At 43.0% G+C, this 23,841-nt stretch overlaps 2 protein-coding genes across 6 annotated transcripts in view; one reads left to right on the top strand and one right to left on the bottom strand.

The window, feature by feature from the left end:
- MAGI3 (membrane associated guanylate kinase, WW and PDZ domain containing 3) overlaps positions 1 to 15,927 on the top strand; it is a 234,163-nt gene extending 218,236 nt beyond the window's left edge. For 2 of the 3 annotated variants that reach the window (XM_026483723.4, XM_057310354.1), the window contains 5 exons: positions 4,358 to 4,460; positions 5,202 to 5,328; positions 5,901 to 6,044; positions 11,373 to 11,511; positions 12,959 to 15,927. In XM_026483723.4, coding sequence (XP_026339508.2) covers positions 4,358 to 4,460; positions 5,202 to 5,328; positions 5,901 to 6,044; positions 11,373 to 11,511; positions 12,959 to 14,076 — 1,631 coding nt within the window. In that variant the 3' untranslated portion in view covers positions 14,077 to 15,927. Of the gene's footprint in view, positions 1 to 4,357; positions 4,461 to 5,201; positions 5,329 to 5,900; positions 6,045 to 11,372; positions 11,512 to 12,273; positions 12,365 to 12,958 lie in introns of all 3 variants that reach the window. The other variant, XM_044378631.3, reaches the window with a different exon arrangement.
- The window catches only part of PHTF1 (putative homeodomain transcription factor 1), a 72,078-nt gene continuing 57,811 nt past the window's right edge, over positions 9,575 to 23,841 (bottom strand). The window contains exons 20-23 of one of the 3 annotated variants that reach the window (XR_008958743.1): positions 17,422 to 17,533; positions 13,967 to 14,077; positions 12,899 to 13,132; positions 9,575 to 11,954 (exon numbers count right to left, since the gene is read on the bottom strand). The gene's annotated coding sequence lies outside the window, so the exon portion shown is untranslated. Of the gene's footprint in view, positions 13,133 to 13,966; positions 14,078 to 17,421; positions 17,534 to 23,841 lie in introns of all 3 variants that reach the window. The other 2 variants (XR_006408174.3, XR_008958744.1) reach the window with 2 other exon arrangements.

The raw sequence follows: 23,841 nt of genomic DNA, 5'->3' as shown, positions 1-23,841 counted from the left end.
TTCTCCTGTGAGTGTGACGTGGTAGCTCATTGTGGTTTTTGATTTTTGTTTCCCCGATGACTAAGGATGCTGAGACTTTTCGTGTGCTCTTGGCCATCGGTATGTTTTCTGTGGAGAAATGTTGGTTCACGTATTTTCCTTACTTTTAATTGACTTGTCTTTTTTATTGTCAAATTATAAGACTTCTTTATATATTCTGATATTAGATCCTTAACGGATCTGTGCCTGCGAGTATTTTCTCCCATTTGGCAGGTTGTCTCTCCGCTGTCTTGATACTGTCCTTTGATGCGCAGAGGCTTAATGGTGATGATGTCCGATTAATGTAGGTTTCATTTGGTTGCTTATGCTTTTGGTGTCATAGTACCAGTTTTAAGATTTACCCACATCATTGGAGGAACATAATCGATTGCTTTCAATGACCCGACAGTTTTTCATACGCGTATTACCCGCCCACTGCCCCCCCCCCCAGACAGCCACAGTATCACACACTCTCCTGATACGCCTGCATGTACGTACCTTATGAATAGTGTGAGAATTTCTTGGAGTGAAGTTGGTTGATCAAAGTATATACTTGGACTTAATTTGACCAGGTGCTGTCCGACCGTCCCCCGTAATTGCTGCACCTGCACTCCCAACCGCAGAACACGGACACTTCTCTAGCTGTGCGTGTCCACCAGGATGGGGCATGAGCCTACTTTCGAACTGGCCAGAGTCTGGGAAGTGTCCTTTCATTGTGTTTAACTTGCATTTCTCTTATTACCCGTGAATTTGAGCATTTCATCAGATGCTTGTTTCTTGGGTTTTTTTTCCTTCCTGTGGATTGCCTCTTCACAGCCTTGACTCATTTTAACTTGTGGGACTTCAGTCTTCTGATATTTAGAGATTCCTTGGGAACGTTACAGGCAGTAGTCCAGTTTAGCTTGAGAAAGCACAAAGATCTTTTCCTGTCGTCTGTATGTTAACTTTGACCATGGTGCCCTCCACTGTACAGGGGTTCTTAATGTAGACGCGATCCCATTAGCCAATTTTACCTTACGACTTACGCTTTTGAAGTTTCATTTCAGAGAAGTTATCCTTCCCCACCCCACGTCACAGAGATTTTCTCTTATATCATCGTCTGTTCCATTTAGAATTTTGCATTTCGTTCTTTAATGCGTCTGGAGCCTCCCTTTTATGTATGGTTTTAGGAGGAATCCAGCTTTATTTTTTATTCTCATACTGAGCGGGTTTTTCTAGCACGAAGCTGCTGGATCCGTTCTGTCCTCATTGATCCGTGGAGCCACCAGTCTGCAGGAGTCCCCAGCAGTTCTGTCCTACTGGTTCAGCTGCTCTTGGGTTAATTTACATATACAGATCTCTTCGCATAATATGGTTTCCAAGTGTGTATGTGTGCAGGTATATACAGCCACACACGCTTTTTGAAAAAATCTTTAACTTTGTGGTATATCCTCGTATCCGTTAAGGCGAGTTTTTACCCCACCACCTCCTACACACACTCCAAATGGACTAAAAATTCATGAAACTTTTCTGTATAAAATTTGAGAGCAAACTACTAAGCTCCTCCAAAAAAATCCAACTGCAATTTTTACTTGGATATATTGAATATATATGAACTTTGGGAAAATGTATACCTTTTTTTCTTTTTTTTTTTTTTAAAGGAGGGTGGTGGTCACAGCACCTTCCTTTTTTTGTTTTTTTTAAGATTTTATTTATGTGACAGAGACACAGCCAGCGAGAGAGGGAACACAAGCAGGGGGAGTGGGAGAGGAAGAAGCAGGCTCCCAGCGGAGGAGCCTGATGTGGGGCTCGATCCCAGACCGCTGGGATTACGCCCTGAGCCAAAGGCAGACGCTTAACGACTGCGCCACCCAGGCGCCCCGAAAATGTATACCTTTAAATACTTAGTCGTACTACCTAAGAGCATGGGATGTCTCTCTACTTACTCAGATCACCTTTTGTGTCCTTTAATAGAGTCTTAGAAAGTACTCTTATGGGATTCTCATTTATTCTTGCAAAGGACGATTCGTGGTGCATTATAGTGTTTGTCCCTATAGTTTAACAATGGGATTTTGTGTTTTTCCTCTGATAATATACTTTCTCTTAAGTAATTACACACAGAAACTCCAGCAAAAGTTTAATTCTCATTGAGGGAGAGAAATACCTAACCCATTGCTTTACTCTCTGAAAAAATTTCAGATAAAACTGAGAGAGGGCATAGGCCTGTTGGCCCCATGGGATATTGAACTTGGAGAAGTAGAACAGCTCTTAACACAGAAATAAATTGGGGAAGCCATGTAGCATGGGTCGAAGGACTAAAACTGAAAAAAATACCGATGATGGAAAGTTTTATTTAACCTTGACGAGGGCAAGGAAAGGACATGTGACTGAAACCAGTTTGCGGTCCTGGGATGCTGCCGTGACAGCGCTCGTCCTCGGGGAGAGGTAGAGGAGAAGTTGAAATTGATCAGCTGCCTTTTCCTGTCCTGAAGTTAAACACCCATTGCTCTAGCCAAGCTAGTGAAGCCAAAAAATGATCTAAATCGGACTCCTACAAAGGTACAAGTATCTCCCAGTCATCTTGTCGATAGAAGTAATTTCTCCCGTCAGTTCCCATTCCCTTAATAGTAGCCATGAATTTACAATGACAGACCAGAATTCAGCTATGTAATGGGCACTTCAGGTTAGAGGTGGGTAACTTGAAATTGATGTACCCAGTGAGTAAAAGTGGAAGGACTTCTGGAAATTTCTGGTGCGTACAGGAATATAAACATAAATGAGGTGTGATGCCTGCAATCAGGGAGCTCACGGTCAAGCAGGAGCAACGAGCAGGGTGCTCACCTCGCTCTGACACAAGGCGGTGAGTGCCATGAAGACGGGGTGCTGAAGGGCCAGGTGAGAGTTCACAGAGGAGGTGACATTCTGAGTGGGAGATGATGTGGAAGACACGAGTGCCCAGGGGATGAGTCTGGATAGTATTTTAGGAGCAATAAAGAGTTACCATAGTTTTTGAAGCAAGCCAGAAGCCTGTTTCAATTTACATGCTAGGCCTGGAACCCAGGAAGCGGGGTGCAGATGGGATTGGTAAGGAGACCAGCAAGGAGGAACAACGTAAGTAGCTTGCTGAGCTAGAGAGGAAAATAAAATTCATGATAGTATTTTAAAAGAGCAACAAACAGATTTCAAGGTCCCCTCCCCCCCGAAAGTTCATATTCCACTCCTCCTTCCCAGAGCACTTGACTTTAAAGCATTGAACATTTTTGCTAAGTAAGGTCAATATTTCAGAATGTACACTTTAAGAGAAATATAGCCCCAAATAAGACTTTATCATTTTGACAATTACGAAGTTAGAAACATTTATATAATGAATATAATACGCCAGGCGCTGTTTAAAGCTTGTTTAATAGGATAACCCCATGAGGTGGCTATACTTTGCTTTTTCTGGATGAGGTGATTAGAAGCACAGAGAATGTAAGTAATTTCCTCAAGGACACACAGCTAGTAAATGATGAATCAGGCTTAACCCCTGTCAGTCTTGCTACAGAGTTCGTGGTCTTACTAAGCTATGCTCCCTCTCTCTGATATTTTAAATAGCCTATGTTTAATATATAGACAGGATAAAACATTCCAAAGTTCCAGCTTTACAGATTTGAGCGTGACAGCCTTAAGAGTCTCTCTCAGCTGTTACCTCCCGCAACTTGCCGTCTCCTGCAGGCAGTTACTGTACCATGCTTAGTTACGAAACCTGCATTCAGGGAGGTCTGGGGCTGCTGGTGATGATACAGAAAGAAATGGTCACTTGTCCCCCCTGCATTTGTGCTCTCAGAAAACAGAAGCTGTGAAGTCTTCACAAACATTTGTCACTACTCGGCATGGTTCTAGAAGTTTGTCTTAGGTATTCGTGTCAGGCACAGTAATCACTCCAATATTAAAGATGCAGGTTCACAGATCTGTGTGTGGTTTGCAGATTGGCTTCTGGGTTCCCACACTCCTGAGACCTGACTCTGTCATTTAGAGTTGTTGACCGATTGCGGGGCGTGTGCTCTGGAAGCCCGTAGGCTAGGCTGCAGGATAGTTCCTGGAGCTCCGTCCTCTAGGTAATATCGTTGAGCGTGTACATTTCTGATTTCCATGTTGTACGGATGACCAGAAGAATAGGATTCCTGTTCTAAGCATTCATCAAAGGCACAGGGGAAATGTTCCTGTTCCGTTTCCAGACAGCTGACGGCAGTGCTGTTCGCACTGAAGTCCCTCAAGTCAGGAAAGCTGTAACCATTTGTCATTGTCCCACTTTCGGAGACCACTCGGCCTTTGCATTTTTATGGACGAAGTCTTAGTTTTGTTGTTCTCTCTTGAGCAGAGCATCATGGCCCACCATCAGGAACAAACTCAGCCAGGCAAAGCCCAGCCCTGCAGCACAGACCGATGGGACAGTCACAGGCCAACCACATACCTGGGGACAGGTGAGGCTGCTCTTCCCAGCTCTGGGCTTTTTCCTCTCTCACCTCCCCACTCTTCAGCGCCCATCCGCACTCGCGCCCCCACACGCGTACACCTTCAAATACCTTCCTACCCCCCCACTCCCGAGTACCTCGTCCCTCCTCCCAGCCTCATCCCAGGGCCCAAATAATTATCCAGTCGTGGCTGATGAGTGGGGATTAGGGGGAAAAAAGCGCCAGCAGCACTGGGCTCTGCTACCCTCGGTCCTCGTAATTTTGGTAGGGAAGCCCCAGACCCACATGCGTTGCTGTCTTCGCAGACCCTCTGAGAGACCAGAGCAGTATTTGTACATTTTTCTTTCCTCTTTGGTTGAAAATACTAGCCATGCAACAAAAACTAGATTTCCAGAAATTCGGCATCTTCGCGGGCCCTGGCGCTGCCGGAGAGCCGTTTCTCACCGATGAGGTCAGCTCGTCTGCCCTCTGGTTCAGTTACTTGAGTGCAGTTTTCCTTGATATAAACTGCACCGAGATGCCCTTAAAACAAAAACCAAACCACCCCAAAACAACGTGGGGAGTTGACAGACCCGATGCTGGGTTAGCTACCAGACTTCCTAGCATCTCCGGTTCTAGACACGGTCTGCCTTTACGGTGGTTTGTCAGGAGCATGGCCAACTTCGGCTTTGAAAAGAAATTAATCTGCCTTTACTTGCAAACTGGCTTCATTTTCTCCGCTCAGAGAGTGACTGGGCTTCTCTCTCGTAGAAGCACTCTGGAAGGCGAAATGGGGAAAGATGGCTCCACCTCGGACAGACACTCGTGGTCTGACCGCAGGCACCTTGCCCAGCCCGACACGGCGATGATTTCGGTTGTAGGCACCCGGCACAATCAGGTGAACAGATGCCACACCCCGCCAACCCGGATACGGACGGTTGTTTTCAGTTGCTACCTCGCTGACACTGGTGAATTTTTACTACAAATCAGTTCGGACACATTGTTCCCAAGATTAATGCTTCCTGAAGACTTGCTGTGTGTTTGGCATTCCATTCGCTTCCATGAGAGAACATAAAGAGTGAAAAGTTTACCCTGTAATTGGAGGACTGTGCAATGCACCCCGGGTCTGGTATTTAGAAATAGCAGTGTTTGAGTTCATTAAAGTAGGGTTTTTTTTTTTTTCCCAGGGAAAATTAGTCAAAATATTCTTAAAGGAAGCATTCCCCCAGATTCTGTTCTCTGATTGTTCTCTTGCACATTGACCAACCCGTGGAGAAAACGTGATCTTCGGGTTAATTTAGGCTAAATTTTTTAAAGTAGCTGTTAAAACTTACATTCCTTTCTTATGATATAGGAATGCATATTGAGTGTGTAAGTCATAATCTCCCAGCTCTAAAACTAGTCTTTCTTCAAACCGTCAATAAAGCAGCCCACGAAAACTTGTTTTCCTCATACTTCTCTCTCTCCCAGAGCCTTGGTTGTTACCCGGTGGAGCTGGAGAGAGGCCCCCGGGGATTCGGGTTCAGCCTCCGTGGGGGAAAGGAGTACAACATGGGGCTGTTCATCCTGCGTCTTGCTGAGGAGGGCCCGGCCATCAAAGACGGCAGGATTCACGTGAGTTGGCTTCCTTCCGCGACTTTTGGTTCTGGCTCCAGACTGGAAATGCCTGGAAAGAGTTGATCAAAGGGAAGGCACAAGCCTCCCGAAGCTAAGCACCAAAGTTTTCCGTCACTAAACCTGAAAGCAGCTGCTCATTGTTTCACTTTCTGATGCCTGCTGATTTCATGGCCTCGCTCTGGGGTCCTAGACGGTACCGCAGGGATGCTGTTCTTACCATCTCGACTTCGGGTGATAAGGAAACTTATTTTTTACTTACACAGTCAATGTTTGAAGGCAAATGGATTCGTAAATAAAATATACTTTCATCCTATTAAAAGTCTTAGAAAAGCCAGGATAAAACAGAATCTTCAACTTCTTCCAGAAATAATAGGCCCAAGATTTTTTTTTCCTCTGAGCTCCCCACAGAGGTAGCCAGAGATCAAAAAGCATGACTCTTCCAATCTTTACTATTATCTGAAAGACTGGATTCACATGGGTAATGGTCCATCCTAGGTGTTCTCAACTCTGAAACACTGTAGCTTTGTAAGGGGGCATTGCAGACCGGACTGTCTGTGGATCTGCACTTAAAGTATTTTCGCCCCTCCTCTGAATGTTACTTCAAGAGGAATGTTATATAGGGGACATGCGCTGGCCTCAATTAAAAAAAAAAAAAATTCACTGATATTGTTAGGTTATACATTAGAAATTTTAAATTCTAGACGGCCTTCCGCCTACTGCTCAAGAGAACTTTGGATTTCCTCCCTCTCCCACCAGTAGGTAGCAGGGAAGATAATTTTTGTTTAAAAATCAGATGGTATATTCTAGTAATGTGGGAAAAGGCTTCCAGGTGATTGCAGTTCTGAATTTTCCCCATCACTGCCCCACTGCCATTACTCATTTGGTAAACATGTGTCGAGTGTTTGCTTTACCCAAAGCTTTTATGAATGAGTTCTGAATGAGCTGGGAGAAGGGGTGTCCGTAAAACAAATAAGACCCCACCCTTCTTCAAAATGACCAGACTTATGCACAAGTTCAAAGGAGGGGAGTATGAGTGGAGATTTCACAGAATGGGTGGCATTGGAAAGTGGGTAAGATTTCAGTAGAGAGAGATTGGTCCTTTTCCTTCCCCCTCTTTTTTTAAAAATCGATTTGGGTATACTTTTTTTTTTTTTTAAGATTTTATTTATTTGACAGAGAGAGAGGCGAGAGAGGGAGCACAAGCAGGGGGAGTGGGAGAGGGAAAAGCAGGCTTCCCGCCGAGCGGGGAGCCTGATGCAGGGCTCGTTCCGAGAACGCTGGGATCATGACCTGAGCCGAAGGCAGACGCTTAAGGACTGAGCCACCCAGGTGCCCCCAATTTGGGTATACTTTAAATCTGTTGTTTTTTTCAAAATCTCCTATTGTATGGCTGCCTGGGTGGCTCAGTCCATTAAGCATCTGACTCTTGATCTCAGCTCAGGTCTTGACCTCAGGGTCATGAATTCGAGCCCCCGCATTGGGTTCCATGCTGGGCGTGGAGCCTTCTTTAAAAAAAAAAAAATCTCCCATTGTATTGAGTGTCATTAAAAAAACAAGCCAAAAACTGGGATACAATTTCAAAACGTTGATTCCAGATATAAGCCTCAGATGTACTAATCACCAAACAAATAAAAGGCAAACAGGCCTTGAAGCAAAGTTTGTTTCTAAAGCAGGTCATTCTTTACAAATGAATGGGAGCTTTGGACTTCCATGACTAAACCAACTAATTTCAAAAGCTCTGATATTTAAAAACAAAAGGAAAGAAGCGATTATGATTATGCCCAGGTTTGTTCTAAACTCTAAGAAATCAGCTTTTCAGAGAAGAGTTCTTTTTCTGGCTACCAACCTATCAGAATCTTGACTTGCGAAGGATCATGGGAGCTTTGTTACCACTGACAGCTGACTCTGGGAGCCACGGCCCCAAATGAGGAGAGTTCATCTCCAGCCAACTCACACTGCGGAGCTGCCCGAGCAGCCCTCCCGCCCCATCCTCCTGCCTCTCTCCCCGCCTCCCTCGCTTTGTCTGTTAGGTTATCTCAGTACTTTGTGTCCTGCGTCTATCCTGTCAGTATCTTCGGCGCTGATACGTGCCTTGGTTATAGTAGACGCTCTGCAGATAGTGTTGAAAGAGTACAATGGATGAAAAATACTTATGAGAGAATTGTTTTTTTCAAGATTAGCCCCCGGAACTTATTACTGCATAGACGGGACTTGGGACAGATGAAGCAGTTCGCAGTGTAATAGTGTAGTTCAGTAAAACAAGAAAAGGTTAACCTGTAATAGGGATGGAAAGGCTTTGAGAGTCAAGGGGATCTCTACATTTAGTGAGTCTTAAGCCGTCCATAAATCTGGTTAAGATCTGGAGAGAAGTGAAAAAGGTGTTCTGGGAGAAGGGAATGCGATCAGCTGCGTGGGAAAAGCTCATATGAGGGGATAGTGTCTGTTGTGGTTAGACCTTTACCATAGGACAGAATCAGATTTAGAAAATGTGGTGTCTGGCGTCTTCTAGGCAACACATGTTTTCACTTAATTTTAGTCTCACAAAAACCCTTTAAGGGAGGTGGCATTATCCCCACTTACTGATGTAAAACTGAGGCTCCGGGGGACTAGGTCGCTTGCTGGGGTCACTCGGCCTGTGATGGCCTTGGTGGGACCCAGGTCTTTGGTCCTGTAAGCTCAGTCCACGTGCTTCCCACGTCAGGCCCTGGCTGGTGTCTGTCTGGATTGGACTGTTTGGGGAAGCGTAGAGGTTCTCAGGGCCTTCTAAGATCGTGTAAGCAACATGCTAGGAATATTATTTTGTAATTTTAATATAAGATGTATAATTTTAGTGGCTGTTAAGATAATAACTTTTTTAAGGAACATAATTTTTCTCTAGCCCCTCTTCCCACTTTTCTTCCTTTGGTTCTCCTTAGTCCCCATAATTTCATTTTTCAATAATACAAACCTGAACTCAAATCATTATTGGTTCTATTTATCAAAAGATGTGTTCCTCATTTTTATACATTTAAAATTTTTTAAAGTAACAGAATTTTCAAGGAATGTTCACATTTCTTTCCCAAAGGTGCCACTTTTTTAATCTCCAGCTCCGTACAGTCGAGTAGAGAACTTTTCCCTCTCTGAGGGCCTGTCTACCAGAAATCTTTTTTTTTTTTTATTTTAACATCTATTTCAACTAACTTCTATCTGAGCACCAAATTACATTATTTTCTAGTCAACAAATATTTTTTTAAATAATATTTTTTATGTTAGTCACCATACGGCACATCCCTGGTTTCTGATGTAAAGTTCGATGATTCATTAGTTGTGTATAACACCCGGTGCGCCATGCAATACGTGCCCTCCTTATACCCATCACCAGTCTATCCCATTCCCCCACCCCCTCCTCTCTGAGGCCCTCAGTTTGTTTCCCAGAGTCCACAGTCTCTCCTGGTTCTGTCTACCAGAAATCTTAAAGCCGTGGGGTTCTAGTGTCCTTCTTCGCAATGTGGTTTTAAAGTTAAACAAACATGACACCTGGTGGCAAATCTGTTCAATTACAAGCTTTATTGCGATTGATTTGTACTAAGAGAGTAAGAAATAGGCTGCTTAGGACGGTGAATTTAAGCCAAAGAATGTGACTGCAATCAGTGATAACCTCAGTCATGTTTCACAAGACACACCCAAAGCATTCTGTGAATACTGTCTGCCTTAATTTTCATTTCTCTCATTATCAGCAGGATTTTATACCCAGTACTAACTCACACGTATTTCCTCATGCAAATAATTTTTCTTCAGTCACTTATTAGGGAAATCTGGGTATTGACTTTTGACTCACATATATACTAGATATAAGCCTTTTTATTATTTGTGTATGACTTTTTCCATCCTATTATGTTTATTATTTTGTTTAAAGATCCTTTTTCTACTATGTTAAATCCATCTATCTCATTTGATAGCCTCCATTTCTTCAAGAGACTCCTCTTTGTTTTGCTGCAGATCTATGAAAAAAAAATCTCTTTTCTTTCTCATAGTTGACTTGACAGTTTTTGCAGTGTAGAGAGTGGGGTACAGCCCAGGTAAATCTTCATCCTAATGTACTTGAAGTCTTTTTTGGCAAGACAGGGAAATAGAGAACTTGAAAAGTAACATTTGTCTCTGGTGTGTAATCGGGTTTTACCTCATTAAATCCTCCCTGGTGCCCCAAGAGGTGGGTGCTGATATTATCCGCATTTAACAGGGAGGAAACTGAGACCACCCGGCCAGCGGGAGGTAGACCAGGAGTGAACCACAGACGTTAGGACGCCAAAGCCCAGCTTCCTGGCCCCTGTGCTTTGAACTATCTGTGGATACAGTCCTGCACCCACCCCACTCCACCCCCCCGGCCTCAGTTAAATAATTATTGGGTCATCTTGTGTTATTTCTGGATCGTTTTAGTAAGCTCTTATAAATATCTGAGCTTCTTGCAATTTCAGTAGTTTTCCATTGTTCAGTACTTCTCTTTTGAAGCCAGTCCCCTTTGCATGCTTGTCACCTTGAGACAGATGTTAAAATCACTGTTATCTTTAATCGGGTCCTTTGCAAAAGTTATACTTGACTCATCTATATTATCCTTTTTTTTTTTAAATAACAGCACTTCCAGTAAACAGCAGGGATACTGAGGCATCTTTTTGTCATCCTTAGTTTTATGCTTTTAGGGAAATCATTTTACATTAAAGCCATGAGCGTCAGCCAGTAATTGGTTTTAAATAAGTAGTCATATTCATATATTCTCCAGGCTGCAGTTTTTCAGAGTTTTCATCCCTGAATATTCCAGTTCTCAAATACTCATATACGTCGAGGATGTGTGGGCAACACAAAAAGGAGTGGGCAGTTGTCCCCGGAGGCCAGGAAAGGCTTCAGAGATAAGGACCCACCTGCCTAGACTGCAGAAAACAAATTCAAGATTCCGCTCCCATTGGAAAGTACCCTTCAGAGGTGGCTCCTTCAGCCACGGCCCTGTAGTCGCACGTGGATCGTAGAGACCTCACCTCTGGTGGCACTTGGCCTTTGGTGGAAAACTCAGAATCTGATTCAGAATTTCAGGGTGCCCGGATCCTGTTTACTAGTCCTGTAAAACTTTCTCCTGTAGGATTTCTACAGAGTCAATAAAGCGGCCACTGTCTCTGCCGATGCTGTCCCCTGTCCACTCATCATCGGCCTTAGCACGACAGCACTGGGTACAAGTTACACATCTGACAAATGAGAGCGGGTCACTCGGCGCGGCTGGCGGCTCTCGAGCGGTCAGAGCCGACGTGAAGAAGGACACGCAGTCTCATGTTGTTCCTGCGAATGTTCCCTCTCTAGGTGGGTGACCAGATTGTCGAGATCAACGGGGAGCCTACCCAAGGCATCACTCATACCCGAGCAATCGAGCTCATTCAGGCCGGTGGAAATAAAGTTCTTCTGCTTTTGAGGCCGGGAACTGGCTTGATACCTGACCACGGTAAGTCCCGGAGCTCACGTGCGGCTGGAAAGTTGCCGGCGCGCCAGGGAGGGGACCGCGGCAGGGAAAGAATCACCTCTGTTGGAAGGGGAGAGAGAGTTTCCTGGCCAGTTCAAAGGTAAACTAGTTACCCAGCACAGCTACTGTACTGTGACAGAGCAAGTGGCTTCAGGCATGATTTTTGTTGGGATGGAACACAGGACGCAGTTTCCACAGAAAACACGTAATTGCTTTTGTAGAGACGCGTGCCTGTAGAAAACAGACGTCGGAAGCGAGTGATTTAAATGCCATGAAAGACATTTGAGGTCTCTTCAGACGCCACGAACCTCGGGCTTTTCTGGTCACTGGTCGAAAACAAGTTACCGTGGCCCTCCCTGGAGTCGGGAGCTGGACGTGGGACCGTGTCTGGTCTCCTGTACTGGTCCCCAGCTGCCTGGGTTTCTCTGTATGGGTTTCGAAATATCACAGGATTTGAAGTTGCATTGTTTAATCGAGTGCACTAGCCTAGAAATAGGGTACCACACCACTAGGACGCGTCCCTTCCAGGTTCCTCCCCACCCCCACCCCCCTAGAGTTTTTGAGGGACAAGGATAGACACGACCTCCTGCAGTCCCCTTCCAGCCTGTAATTCTCTGTGTGATCTTCCACCATCTGCTTGTAAACCATACGTTCCCAGTGACAGCTTTGCTAACTGCGCTGTGATTTTTTTTTTTTTTTTTTTTTTTTTTACATAGTCCTAGGCTTTTTCTCTTCCTTCTTCAGGTTTGGCTCCTTCCGGTCTGTGCTCCTACGTGAAACCTGAGCAACATTAAGGCTTTCAGGGCTTTTCTTGGTCTTTCCTTAAAAAGACTTGGTAAATTTGCATGTCTTGTAAATCACTTCCCTTTTTTTTTTTCCTGTTTAATTAAAAATGATGCTATTAAATACATCTCTTTCTATCTTCTGCACTTTTCAGTTTCCTTTTGACATTAAATTTGACAGCTTAATGCAAGAAAATTATTTACATATGCCCACGAATCTTGTTCCGGCTACCACAAGTTGCGGTCTCCTTTATTAGTGATTTTGGCATTAGCCGTAAGCTATATCCTTTGATAATAGCCAAATTAGTAAGCTTCCTGGACCAAGCAATTTGGTCTGATTTTATTATTTATTTCTTCTAAGTTTTTTATTGGGCTTTACTACTTATCATATATGATGTATAAATTCTTCATATCATGAATTATACATAAATTATTGGAAAAATGTTATTTTGTGTATATTTAACAACCAGCTCGAATGAAGTACAGCTGTCATTCTGACCTGCCTTTATCGAGAGAGCTCGGCATCTATACTCAGGCTATTTAAGCAGCTAGTCCAATTCAAATGGCTGTCAGAGTTCAAAACTTACTGTTCCTGTTCGTAATTCTAAAATTTACTAATGATGTTCCACTCAAATCCCTTCTTGTAGGCGATCGGGATGTTAATCCTGCGTCGTCAAATGTGATTTATGACGAGCTGCCCCCATTTCCCCCATCTTCACATTCTGCTTCCGTACTTGAGGGGTCTCCCGTGCCAGTAACCGACGAATCTTTCATGAGAGTTCAGATATGTGAAAAGACAGAGGAATTAAAGGGTGGTGTGCCTGAAAAGAAAAGCACTTTAAGTGAAAATCCGTCTGATAAAAAGCAGCACTCTTTTCTCCAGAAAAATGTGAATAAAAGGGATCCACCCAGCGGCCAGGGACAGAGTGACGAGAAGAATCCCTTCAGAGTAGAGAACAGTGTCACACAAAGAGGTAGATCTGTGAGTCCCAGAAAGCCCGCCGGCCGACATGCCGAAGGACCTTCAGACCAGCTTCCCAGTCCTCTGCCAGCTGACCCCAAGAGAAGACCCAGAGACCGATCCCTCAGCCCCAGGAAAGGGGACAGTAAGGGGGGGCAGATGGGCACCAGGGCAGGGTCTGGACAAGATCACTGCGGAAGAAGCAGAGGACGGTCTTCCAGCCCAAAGAAGCAGCAGAAGACTGAAGGAAGCAAAGGCCGATCGAATGCCGAAGCCAGATTATTAGAGGCTGAGAGTCAGAGGGGAGGGGGCCGTGCGAGGGACAGTGCTGAGCAGATCTCCAAGGGCAGAGAAGAATCGGGTGTTGTCCGGAAAGACGCAAAGCAGAGCCAGTCTGGAAAAAACAGAACGAGGTCTCCAGAGAAAAAAAGCAAGAGAATGGATGACAAGTCTCTTCCATCCAAAAGGACTAGTACTGCTGCTAGTAGAGTATTATCTGACAGGGAGAAAGGAAAGAAGGAGACCTTAGGGGAGACGAGTTCCAGCAAAGAGAAGACAGGAGAAAATGCCAGAACCTCAGACAAGAAGCTGAAGCAGGACCCTGAAGAAAGGACGGTTTTAAACAAAATCCAAGCTCCCCGAGGAAAAGAACAAGAGGCAGCCGACAGAAGCAGAGAGAGTGGAGGGTTCCAACCTGAGAGCACTTCTCCCGTTAAGAAGACACCCATAACTCCAGGGCCCTGGAAGGTGCCCAGTGCGAATAAAGCCGCAGGCACTACTGGTGTGGCCGAGAAACGGCTGTGACCTTTGGAGTAAAACAAAGAAAAACAAGTTGTAATCTTTTCTTACTGAAAAGGGGCATTTTTCAAAAAAAAACCCACAAAGTCATTTTTTTAGAAATTCTGAAACACACATTCTAATTTGAGCATCCGGTTACCCAGGCTGCATGAAGGGCCTTCAGGATCCCCCCCCGCACGCAGCTGACATGACTGCTCGGGGGGGGGGGGGGGCAGCCCGTCTTCGTGGGTGTCCCAACATGTGACGCGGGCTGACGTGCACGGGGTGGTCACAACTCACTTGATATCTGTGCCAAGTTATCGACTGTATCGTGTCTGTTTTATCCGTCTCACTCAGCTATTTCCACAGGAAGGAAAAAACTCGGTTTGGCTCGGAAGTTGATATTCTCATAGCATGCTGCATGTTTATACCGAGAGACACGTTTGGGTCCTTGCAGACGAAGGGACCGTTAGCTCATCATTGAAGATGGCAGTTGCCTCTCCTAACAGCTACTGGTGATGGCCCAGGCCCAGTTTAACAATGAAACTCCAAAACGTCACTACTGAAAGGAAAACCAAAATGTAGTCAAATTGCGGCACTTTCTTAGGGTTTTTAACCGGCTACTTACAATTGGATGCTTAAAAATGAGCTAGTGCTTTCAGCAAAGAAGAGTCGCCCACCTGCTGTATTATCCCACCCTGATGTGGTCTTAGCATCTCAGGTCACCCTTTTCCTTCAGTTTATTTCGTTACGGAGCCAGAAAGAAGCATGTGGACATGTTGCTTCCTGAGGTTCACAGAAAAACCACCAGGTTTCTATTTCTGGACACTTGGGTCGGACCTCCTGCTACCCGTTCGTTAGTCGTTGCTCCATGGCGCGCACATGAAGAGCCGAAACGTCGTACGGATTGTGAGGGCCTCGATCACAAGCGGTTTCACGGGTGAAGGACCAGGCGTCTGGCGGCAGCTGTCCACGCGCAGGTGTTTCGAGGCAGAGCCCACGTTCAGACCTGCTTGGCAAGGACAGCCGTGGCGTGGGGGGTAGGCAGCACTTGCTAGATCTGACTTCGTTTTTAATTTCTAGCTACAGTAACATTTAAAAAAAAAAAGGGGGAGACTAGACATCTGCTTGGCTTGTACACATTTTCGGAGTTCTTTTTTAAAAAAGTCTAAGTAAAGGTGTTTGTTGGGGGGGTAGAGACCGTTTGTAGCTCCATAAAAGAGACCCAGGACTTTCAGGCCCCCGCAGCAGCATTCGGTAGCAGCTCTGAATAAGGAACAATCTCAGAACAAAACCATTTGTGGAGTATTTGAGCACACCTGTTCCGTCACACAAGTTCATCTTGTTCTTGTGAAACGTGGTACGTCCACGCCCTGTCCGCTCGGAGTCCGACTGTGAAAGTCTCTAATGTAACAACTGAAGCCGCCCTTGTAGCTGAGACGTGCTCCCCGGAGTGAGATTGCTGAAACCCCCTTTCATCCAGAACTATATTTACCCACCTATTGTAACTACTTGATAGAGAAAAATTAGGAGGCTTGATACATGCTAAGAATTTAGCACCACAGAAATGATTTATTTTCCCTATAGTCCACAATTAGTGATAAAAATCCTATTTTTATTGTTAACTGTGACATAACTTGGATGTCCTATGTCGTCAGTCTGATGTGGCCCTTTTCTTCCTAAGTAACCCGTCACTGTACTGATTCTATACTGACTTAGCAGCGTGGCCTTGGAACGCTAAGCAAAGTACGGATGTGCTGGTTGTAAATGTTTATATTGTACAGTACCTTTATATATACACTTGAGGTTCTGATTAGAGAGAGAGATCTGTAAATCGCTCGTTATTTTTTATATAGACATTAAAAACAAAAACAAAAACTGTTTACGGCCTGCATTTCTTTTACTGTCAGGCTTACTTAATGTTGCTTTCTCTTTATGGAGCTAATTCCTATCACAGGCTGAGTCCTCAAATAGATTTTGTTCCTCCAAGTGATGAATGTTCAAAATCCTCCGACCAGGGGGAGCCGTAATGATGACTTTCCCTGTGTAGCTTCCTTTTACCTGTAAGTAAGCCCTGAAATTGGTCTATCAATATGCCTGTTCATTGTAAAGAAAATAGCTTTGCATCACTTGCTACCCGCCTCCAAAATCTTTTCCTATACTGTCAGAGAGAAAAGGGCTTGTCTTATTGGAAGTTCAGTGAGTAGACCTTTCTAATGGAGAGAGTAGTGTAAGCCCAACAGTAAATTATTTCATTTACTAAAGGTTACACTTCAGAATGAAGTGTTTTGACTTAGGTTTTGGGCATTAATAATGATACCAAAAATTAAATGAAACCCATTTCACAACATGGTTATTTTACTCTTGTGGGTAAAAATAAATTCCTACCATTGCATGAACTCACACTAAAAATTAAACCCATCCCCCAAGTTCCCAAGCCGCACAGTGGAGATGCGTGTCATGGCAAAGGCTGTAGAAAGTGGCAGCAAAAGAGTTTGGGAATTCTGGGATGCTACTGCATTGTCTTGCTACGTACAGAGGAGAGACTGAGATCGTAGTTACATCAAATTTTATAGACCAAGGAGCCGTTGAATAGCATCAACTATTTCAGAATCTCAGACACAAAAGCATTCGGCTCTTTAGTTCCACATGGAAGTATCCTGGGTTTTTCCTTTAAATTGATATTCCCACGTAGAAAAAGCCAAATGCTTTTAAACACATGTACAAATGAATTTCGTGGAAATATGTCCGACATTCAAAGAGAATAGGGTTTTAAAACAAGGAATATTCAAATTAGTGAAACCGTGTAAGAATCTCATGACCTGCTCAGTCCGTAGGTTGCCTCTACGGACCACTGGTATAAACACGGACCTTTGCACAAAAGGTGACGCGCCAGTCTGGTATGAAGAATACAGCAGAGCAACTTTCAGCATCCTCATGACATGTTCCAGTGCCTAAGGACTGTCTGTGTGTGTCAAACATAACGGATCTGTTTGTTTAGGCAGCTCTTTACTGGCCATGCTCTTAAGGTTGATCAGCAATACAACGACTGGTTTAAAACGCGCCCTAATTATTACATGAAATCTGCAACCTTTGCTTTCGTTGACTGAATTAGTGTAAGAGAGCCACACTAACTTGGATCTGTTTTCAGTGTTGCTATGCAAGAGGGCCTTACGGGCTCTTTCTCATTGACATTAAAAATACGAAAACATAGCCAAGTGCTTTAGCTTAGCCTAAACCTATAATTTTGACAGAGAATCCTTTAGAAATTTGTCTATTTCACAGTGTTTGCATTAAAGGCAAACAGAACTATTATTAGCAAATACACAAAGCAAGAGGCTTATTTTGTCCTTAATAAACGACATCCGTTACCTTGAGTAATACCTTATTACAGCGTACACGCTCAGGCATGCTGCAGGAAAGGTATGGCATTATTGCACATTTGTGAAATTCAAACTTCATTATTCAAGATGGGCACCAATAACTGCAAGAAGCAAAGGATTACTTTAAATGATTAAACTAGTCAATACATGTATACATGAGATTAACTTTAATGAATTTCTCCATAATCCCAAATCATATGCCATATTGGGAGTCAGACCCATTTGGCCCACTATGAGTGTATAAATCTAAAACATTTCAGAAGTGAATGTAATTAATTTGGAAGAGTGTTATTTTTACAGTGCAGAAGTCCACTTACTTATAAATACAATGAACCAAAAATACAAACACCCATAAGCTTATACCCTGTGAGGCACTATGGTATTTAGTAGGATTTTTCTACATGTCTCTGAAAGTCAGGAAACCATATGCCAGTTAGGCAAGTATTTAGTTATTCAACTATACAAAGTATTTGGCTTATACGTTAGCTATAATTTACATATTTAGGAAATTTCGGGTTGTACCTCCATAGCAATTTTAAGAGGGATAATTTTTCCTGATATAAATTAAGTGAACAGGTATTTCTCTTAACCTCCAATGGTTATTACTATTCCAATTAAATGTATAAATGGACTAATCTAGCCCTGTTCTTACATCTTAGTTTAGTTTCTCAGTAACAGCTAAATATTACCAAAGTATATTATATCTCACTCTTACTTGGGGATCAAAACAAAAGTCCAAGTTCTGGGGCAACTGGGTGGCCAGTCAGTTGAGCATCTGACTCTTGATTTCGGCTCATGATGTCAGGGTCATGGGGTCGGGCCCTGCATCAGGCTCTGCTCTCAGCACAGAGTCTGTTTGTCCCTCTCCCTCTCCTCCTTCCCCTACTCACACCCTCTCTATCTCTAAAATAAATAAAATCTTAAAAAAAAAAAAAAAAAAGCCCAAGTTCCTCGAAATTATACAGAGATAAATGAAGCACTGAGGGTAGGAGAACCATGAAGTTACAACTCTCCCATCCTAACAGAAAATAAGCTGCATGAATGTTAAGTTACTTGAGGTCTACTCATTCATTCCACACATTTATATTGAGGACCTATTATGGGATCAGGTACTGTTTTGTATTCTGGGGACCTATGGTGTGGACAAAAAGTCCCTGCCTTAAGGGGCTCACACTCTAGTCGGGGGGACAGAAACAAAGAGGCAAAAAATGAGAGGGGAAGCCGCAGAGTAGGAAGATCGTCCCTTCCATGTACACCAAGGCTGCAACGACATATAGTGCAATTCACTTTGAGAATGACCTGATGGCTAGCAAAAGCTCTTCCACGGCTAAAGATACAGAGACAACACCACATTGGGAAAGGTAGGTAAAGGGCAAGTAAGGAGCCAAACCCTTGGCAGGGTGACCCACAGGTGAGAGGGATAGTACATGCACAGATGTCTTCCTTGGGGAGAGAAGGGTCCAAACCCCACATCAGGTGCTCCTGCCCCAGCCCTGGGAATCTGTTCTGGGAAGATAAGCCACTTCCCACCCTGCCCCATAACATCTCTCTTTGAAACTCTAGGAACTTTGGAAATCAGCAGGGCTTAACTAAGAGAAAGCCAGAGGGCTATAGGAAATGAAAACTCTGCTCTTAAAGGGTCCTCACATTATAGGAGTCCCAGAAGAAGAGACAGAAAAAAGCAGAAACAATACCTGAAAACTTCCTAACCTGGGGAAGGAAACACACGTCCAGGTTTTAACTGCATCCAGGAAGCATAGAGAGTCCCAAACTGCTGAACACAAAGAGGTCCACACCAAGAAAAATAATAATTAAAATGTCAAAAATTAAAGAGGGATAAATCTTAAAAGCAGCCAGAAAAGACGGGAAGATGGTGGTGGAGTAGGAGGACCCTAGGCTCACCTCATCCCATGAATACAACTAGATAATTATCATATCATCCTAAATACCCCAGAAATCAATCTGAAGGCTGGCAGAACAAACCACAACTAAAGGTAGAAAAGAGGCCACGTTGAAGAAGGTAGAGAGTATGGAGAGGCAGCTTGGGAGAGAAACTGATCGTGGCCACTGCGGTCACAGAGAAGGGCAAGAGACAAACTAGCACACAGGGGTGTGCGTGGGGAAAATGAATTCCCATAGCAATTATCTTGGTAAGTGGGAGGGCTCAAATTTTGTGAGTTCTCACAACCAGCGGGGCCTAAAGCCTGGAGTTTAAAGGTTGCGTGCTTGGCTCAGGGAGAGCTCAGAGGACATTGGGCTGCTCTTGGAGAAAAGCCAGGGCAAACAGCCAGTGGACATGCAATGGTGACACAGCGATCTGAAGAGCACCTGGAGCACACAATGGGGAGGTTAGTTGTGTTGTCTTGGACTGTGTCCCAGAGAGGCAGCATTCATGGAGAGACCCCTCTGGGAACAAAGGATCTGGCAGGCGCCCTTTCTCTCCCCCACACCTCAGCATAAGCATAGGGCCACCTGTAGGACCCAGCACAGTGCCAACACTCGCTACCTAACTGCCTAGACCAAGCCTGCCCTGCCCCCATGCTTCGGTAGAACCATCCCTACCAATTCAGCTTCCCTCAGTCAAAGCACGGCAGGCCCTCTCCCTCAAAACACTGGCCCAAACCCCTGCCCACACCACGTCTCCCCACCTGGGAGTTTCGCAGAGCCTCAGTTCTGGTGGCAGTGGCAACAGGTCTCATTTCACAAGCAGACCAGAGTGCAGCTAGTTAAAACTCACCACTTTTCAGGCCAGGGACCAACACTGCCCACAATAGCATAAGAGAGCCTCTGCAGGTGACTGGCCTGAAGGATAAAGTGGCCAAGACACAACAGCAGAGCATACACGGCACACATTAGAGACACTCCCAGAAGTGCCACACCCTGGGGAACAGGGCATGATACACTGCAGGACACTACAAGACCTCTTCATAAAGCCATTATCCTCAAGAACAGGGGATGTAGCTGGCATTCGTGACACAGAGAAACAGGCACGAAGACTTAGATAAAATGAGAAGACAGAAGAATTTGTCTCAAATGAAAGGAAAGGGCAAGGCTGTAGCCTGAGATATAAGCCAAACACACATAAGTAACATGCCTGATGGAGAATTTAAAGCAATGATCATAAAGATACTTGCTGGACTTGAGAAGAGAAAGCAGGACACCAGTGAGACTATTAATACAGATATAAGGAAAAATATAGCAGAGATAAAGTGCTCAATAAACAAAGTGAGAAAATGCTTGATGGAATGAACAGTAAGATGGAAGAAACAGGAACAAATTAGTAACCTAGAAGACAGAGTAATGGAAAGTAATCAAGCTGAACAAAGAGAGAAAAAGAATCATGCAAAATTAGAATAACTTAGGGAACTCAGTGATTCCATCAAATGTAACATTTGTATTATAGGAATTCCAGAAGAAGAAGAGAGAGAAAAAAGAGGGTAAAGAATTTATTTGAAGAATAGCTAAAAACTTCCCTAATCTGGGAAGGAAACAGATATCCAGATCCAGGAGGCACAGAGAACCCCCAACAAAATCAACAAAAGCAGATCCACACCAAGACATAATGTAATTAAAATAACAACATATAGCAATAAGAAAAAATATTAAAAACAGCAAGACAAAAGAAGTCAGTAACTTACAAGGGAAACCCCATAAGGCTATCAGTGGTTTTTTCAGCAGACACTCCAAGCCAGAAAGGAGTGGCATGATATATTCAAATTGCTCAATGGGAACAACTGGCAGCCAAGAATACTCTATCCAGCAAGGCTATCATTCAGAATAGAAGGAGAGATAAAGAGTTTCCCAGACAAACAAAAATTAAAGGAGTTCATGACCAGTAAACCAGCTCTGCAACAAATACTAAAGGGGACTCTTTGAGTTAAAAGGAAAGAGGAGAAATGAGAGTATGAGATAGAATGCTTTAAAGTAGTAAAAATGAACATTTCAGTAAAAAATCAGTTAAGGAACCCACAAAATAAAAGGATGCAAAGTATGACACCATATACCTAAAACATAGGGAGGCAGGGAGTAAAGAATAGGTTCAGACTGAAACAACCATCAACTTAATATAGACTCCTATATACAAAAGAGGTTACATACAACCTAATGGTAACCATATATCAAAAACCACTAATAAACATGCAAAATAAAGAGAAAGAAATCCCAATATATCACTAAAGAAAACCAGCAAACTATGAAAGGGAGAAAGAAACACAAGAAAGGATCGGAGAAAATCTTCAGAAGCAACCAAAAAACAAATAAAATGGCAATAAATACACATTTATCAATAATTACTTTGAATGTAAATGGACTCAACACTGCAATCAAAAGACACAGGGTGACAGAATGGATAAAAAAAACAAGACCCATCTATATGCTGCCTTTAAGAGACTCATTCTAGACCTAAAGTCACCTGCAGATTGAAAGCAAGGGGATAGAGAAGCATCTATCATGCAAATGGATGTCGAAAGAAAGCCTGAGTAGCAGTACTTATATCAGACAAAATAGACTTTAAAACAAAGACTGTAACAAAAGACAAAGAAGGGCACTATATTATCATATAGTGATTAATAGTATATATATTATATATAGTAATGAACAGGATAATTCAACAAGAAGATGTAACAATTGTAAATATTCATGCACCCCACACAGGACCACCCAAATACACAAAATCGTTAATAACAAACCTAAAAGAACTAAGTAATATTACAATAATAGTAGGGGACTTCGACACCCCACTTACATCAATGGACAGATCATCTAAACAGAAAATCAACAAGGAAACAATGGCTTTGAATGACACCCTATAACAGATGGATTTAACAGACATATTCAGAACATTCCATCCTAAAACAGCAGAATACACATTCTTTTCAAGTGCACATGGAACATTCTCCAGAACAGATTACATATTAGGCCACAAAACAGACCTCAAAAATTCAAAAAGATCAACATCATATCATGCATCTTTTCTGACCACAACCCTATGAAACTAGAAATCAACCACAAGGAAAAATCTGGAAAGAGCACAAATACATGGATGTTAAATAACATGCTACTAAACAATGAATGGATCAACCGGGAAATAAAAGAAGAAATTGAGAAGTACATGGGAACAAATGAAAATGAAAACACAATGGTTCAAAACCTTCGGGATGCTGCAAAAGTGATTCTAAGAGGGAAGTTTATAGCAATACAGGCCTACTTCAAGAAGCAAGAGCAACAAACAAAGCCTAAAACAACAGGAGGAAGGAAATAATAAAGATTAGAGCAGAAATAAATGATAGGGAAACTAAAACAAACAAAAACACACACAATAAGACAGATCAAGGAAACCAGGAGCTGGTTCTTTGAAAAAAATCAATAAAATCGATAAACCTTTTGCCAGACTTATCAAGAAAAAAGGAAAAGGACCCAAACAAATAAAATTGTAACTGAGAGAGGAGAAATAACAACAAACACCACAGAAACAGAAACAACTATAAGAGAATATTATGAAAAACTATATGCCAACAAATTGGACAACTTAGAAGAAATGGATAAATTCCTAGAAACATATAATCCTATCAAAACTGAAACAGGAAGAAAGAAAATTTGAACACACTGATTACTGGCAAAGAGATTGAATCAGCAATCAAAAAATTCCCAATAAACAAAAGTCCAGGACCAGATGGCTTTCCTGGTGAATGCTGCTAGACATTTAAAGAAGAATTCATTCCCATTCTTCTCAAACTATTCCAAAGAATAGAAAAGGAAGGAAAACATTCAAGTTCATTTTATAAGGCCAGCATTACTCCGATACCAAACCCAGATAAAGATGCCACAAAAAAAAAGAAACTACAGGCCAGTATTTCTGATGAACACAGATGTCAAAATCCTCAACGAAACACTAGCAAACCCAACCCAAAAATACATTAAAAAAAATAATCCACCACAATTAAGTGAGATTTACTCCTGGGCTGCAAGGGTGGTTCGGTATTCACAAATCAATCAAGGTGATACATCACATCAATAAAAGAAAGGATAAGAACCATATGATCATTTCAATAGACACAGAAAAAGCATTTGACAAAGTCCAACATCTATTCATGATAAAAAGCCTCTACAAAGGAGGTCTAGAGGCAACATACCTCAACATAATAAAGGCCTTATATGAAAAACCCACAGCTAAGATCATCCTCAATGGGGAAAAACTGAGAGCCTTTCCCTTAAGGTAAGAGACAAGACAGGGATGTCCACGCTCACCGCTTTTATTCAACATAGACTGGAAGTCCCAGCCACAACAGTTAGACAACAAAAAGAAACAAAAGGTATCCAAATCAGTAAGGAGAAGTCAAACTTTCACTATTTGCAGATGACATGATACTCTACATAGAAAACCTGAAAGACTCCACCAAAAAACTGCTAG

This window comes from Ursus arctos, unplaced genomic scaffold (assembly GCF_023065955.2).
Source record: "Ursus arctos isolate Adak ecotype North America unplaced genomic scaffold, UrsArc2.0 scaffold_12, whole genome shotgun sequence".
NCBI lineage: Eukaryota > Metazoa > Chordata > Mammalia > Carnivora > Ursidae > Ursus > Ursus arctos.
Note: the sequence above shows the minus strand (reverse complement) of the source record. Positions and strands in the feature narration are given on the sequence as shown.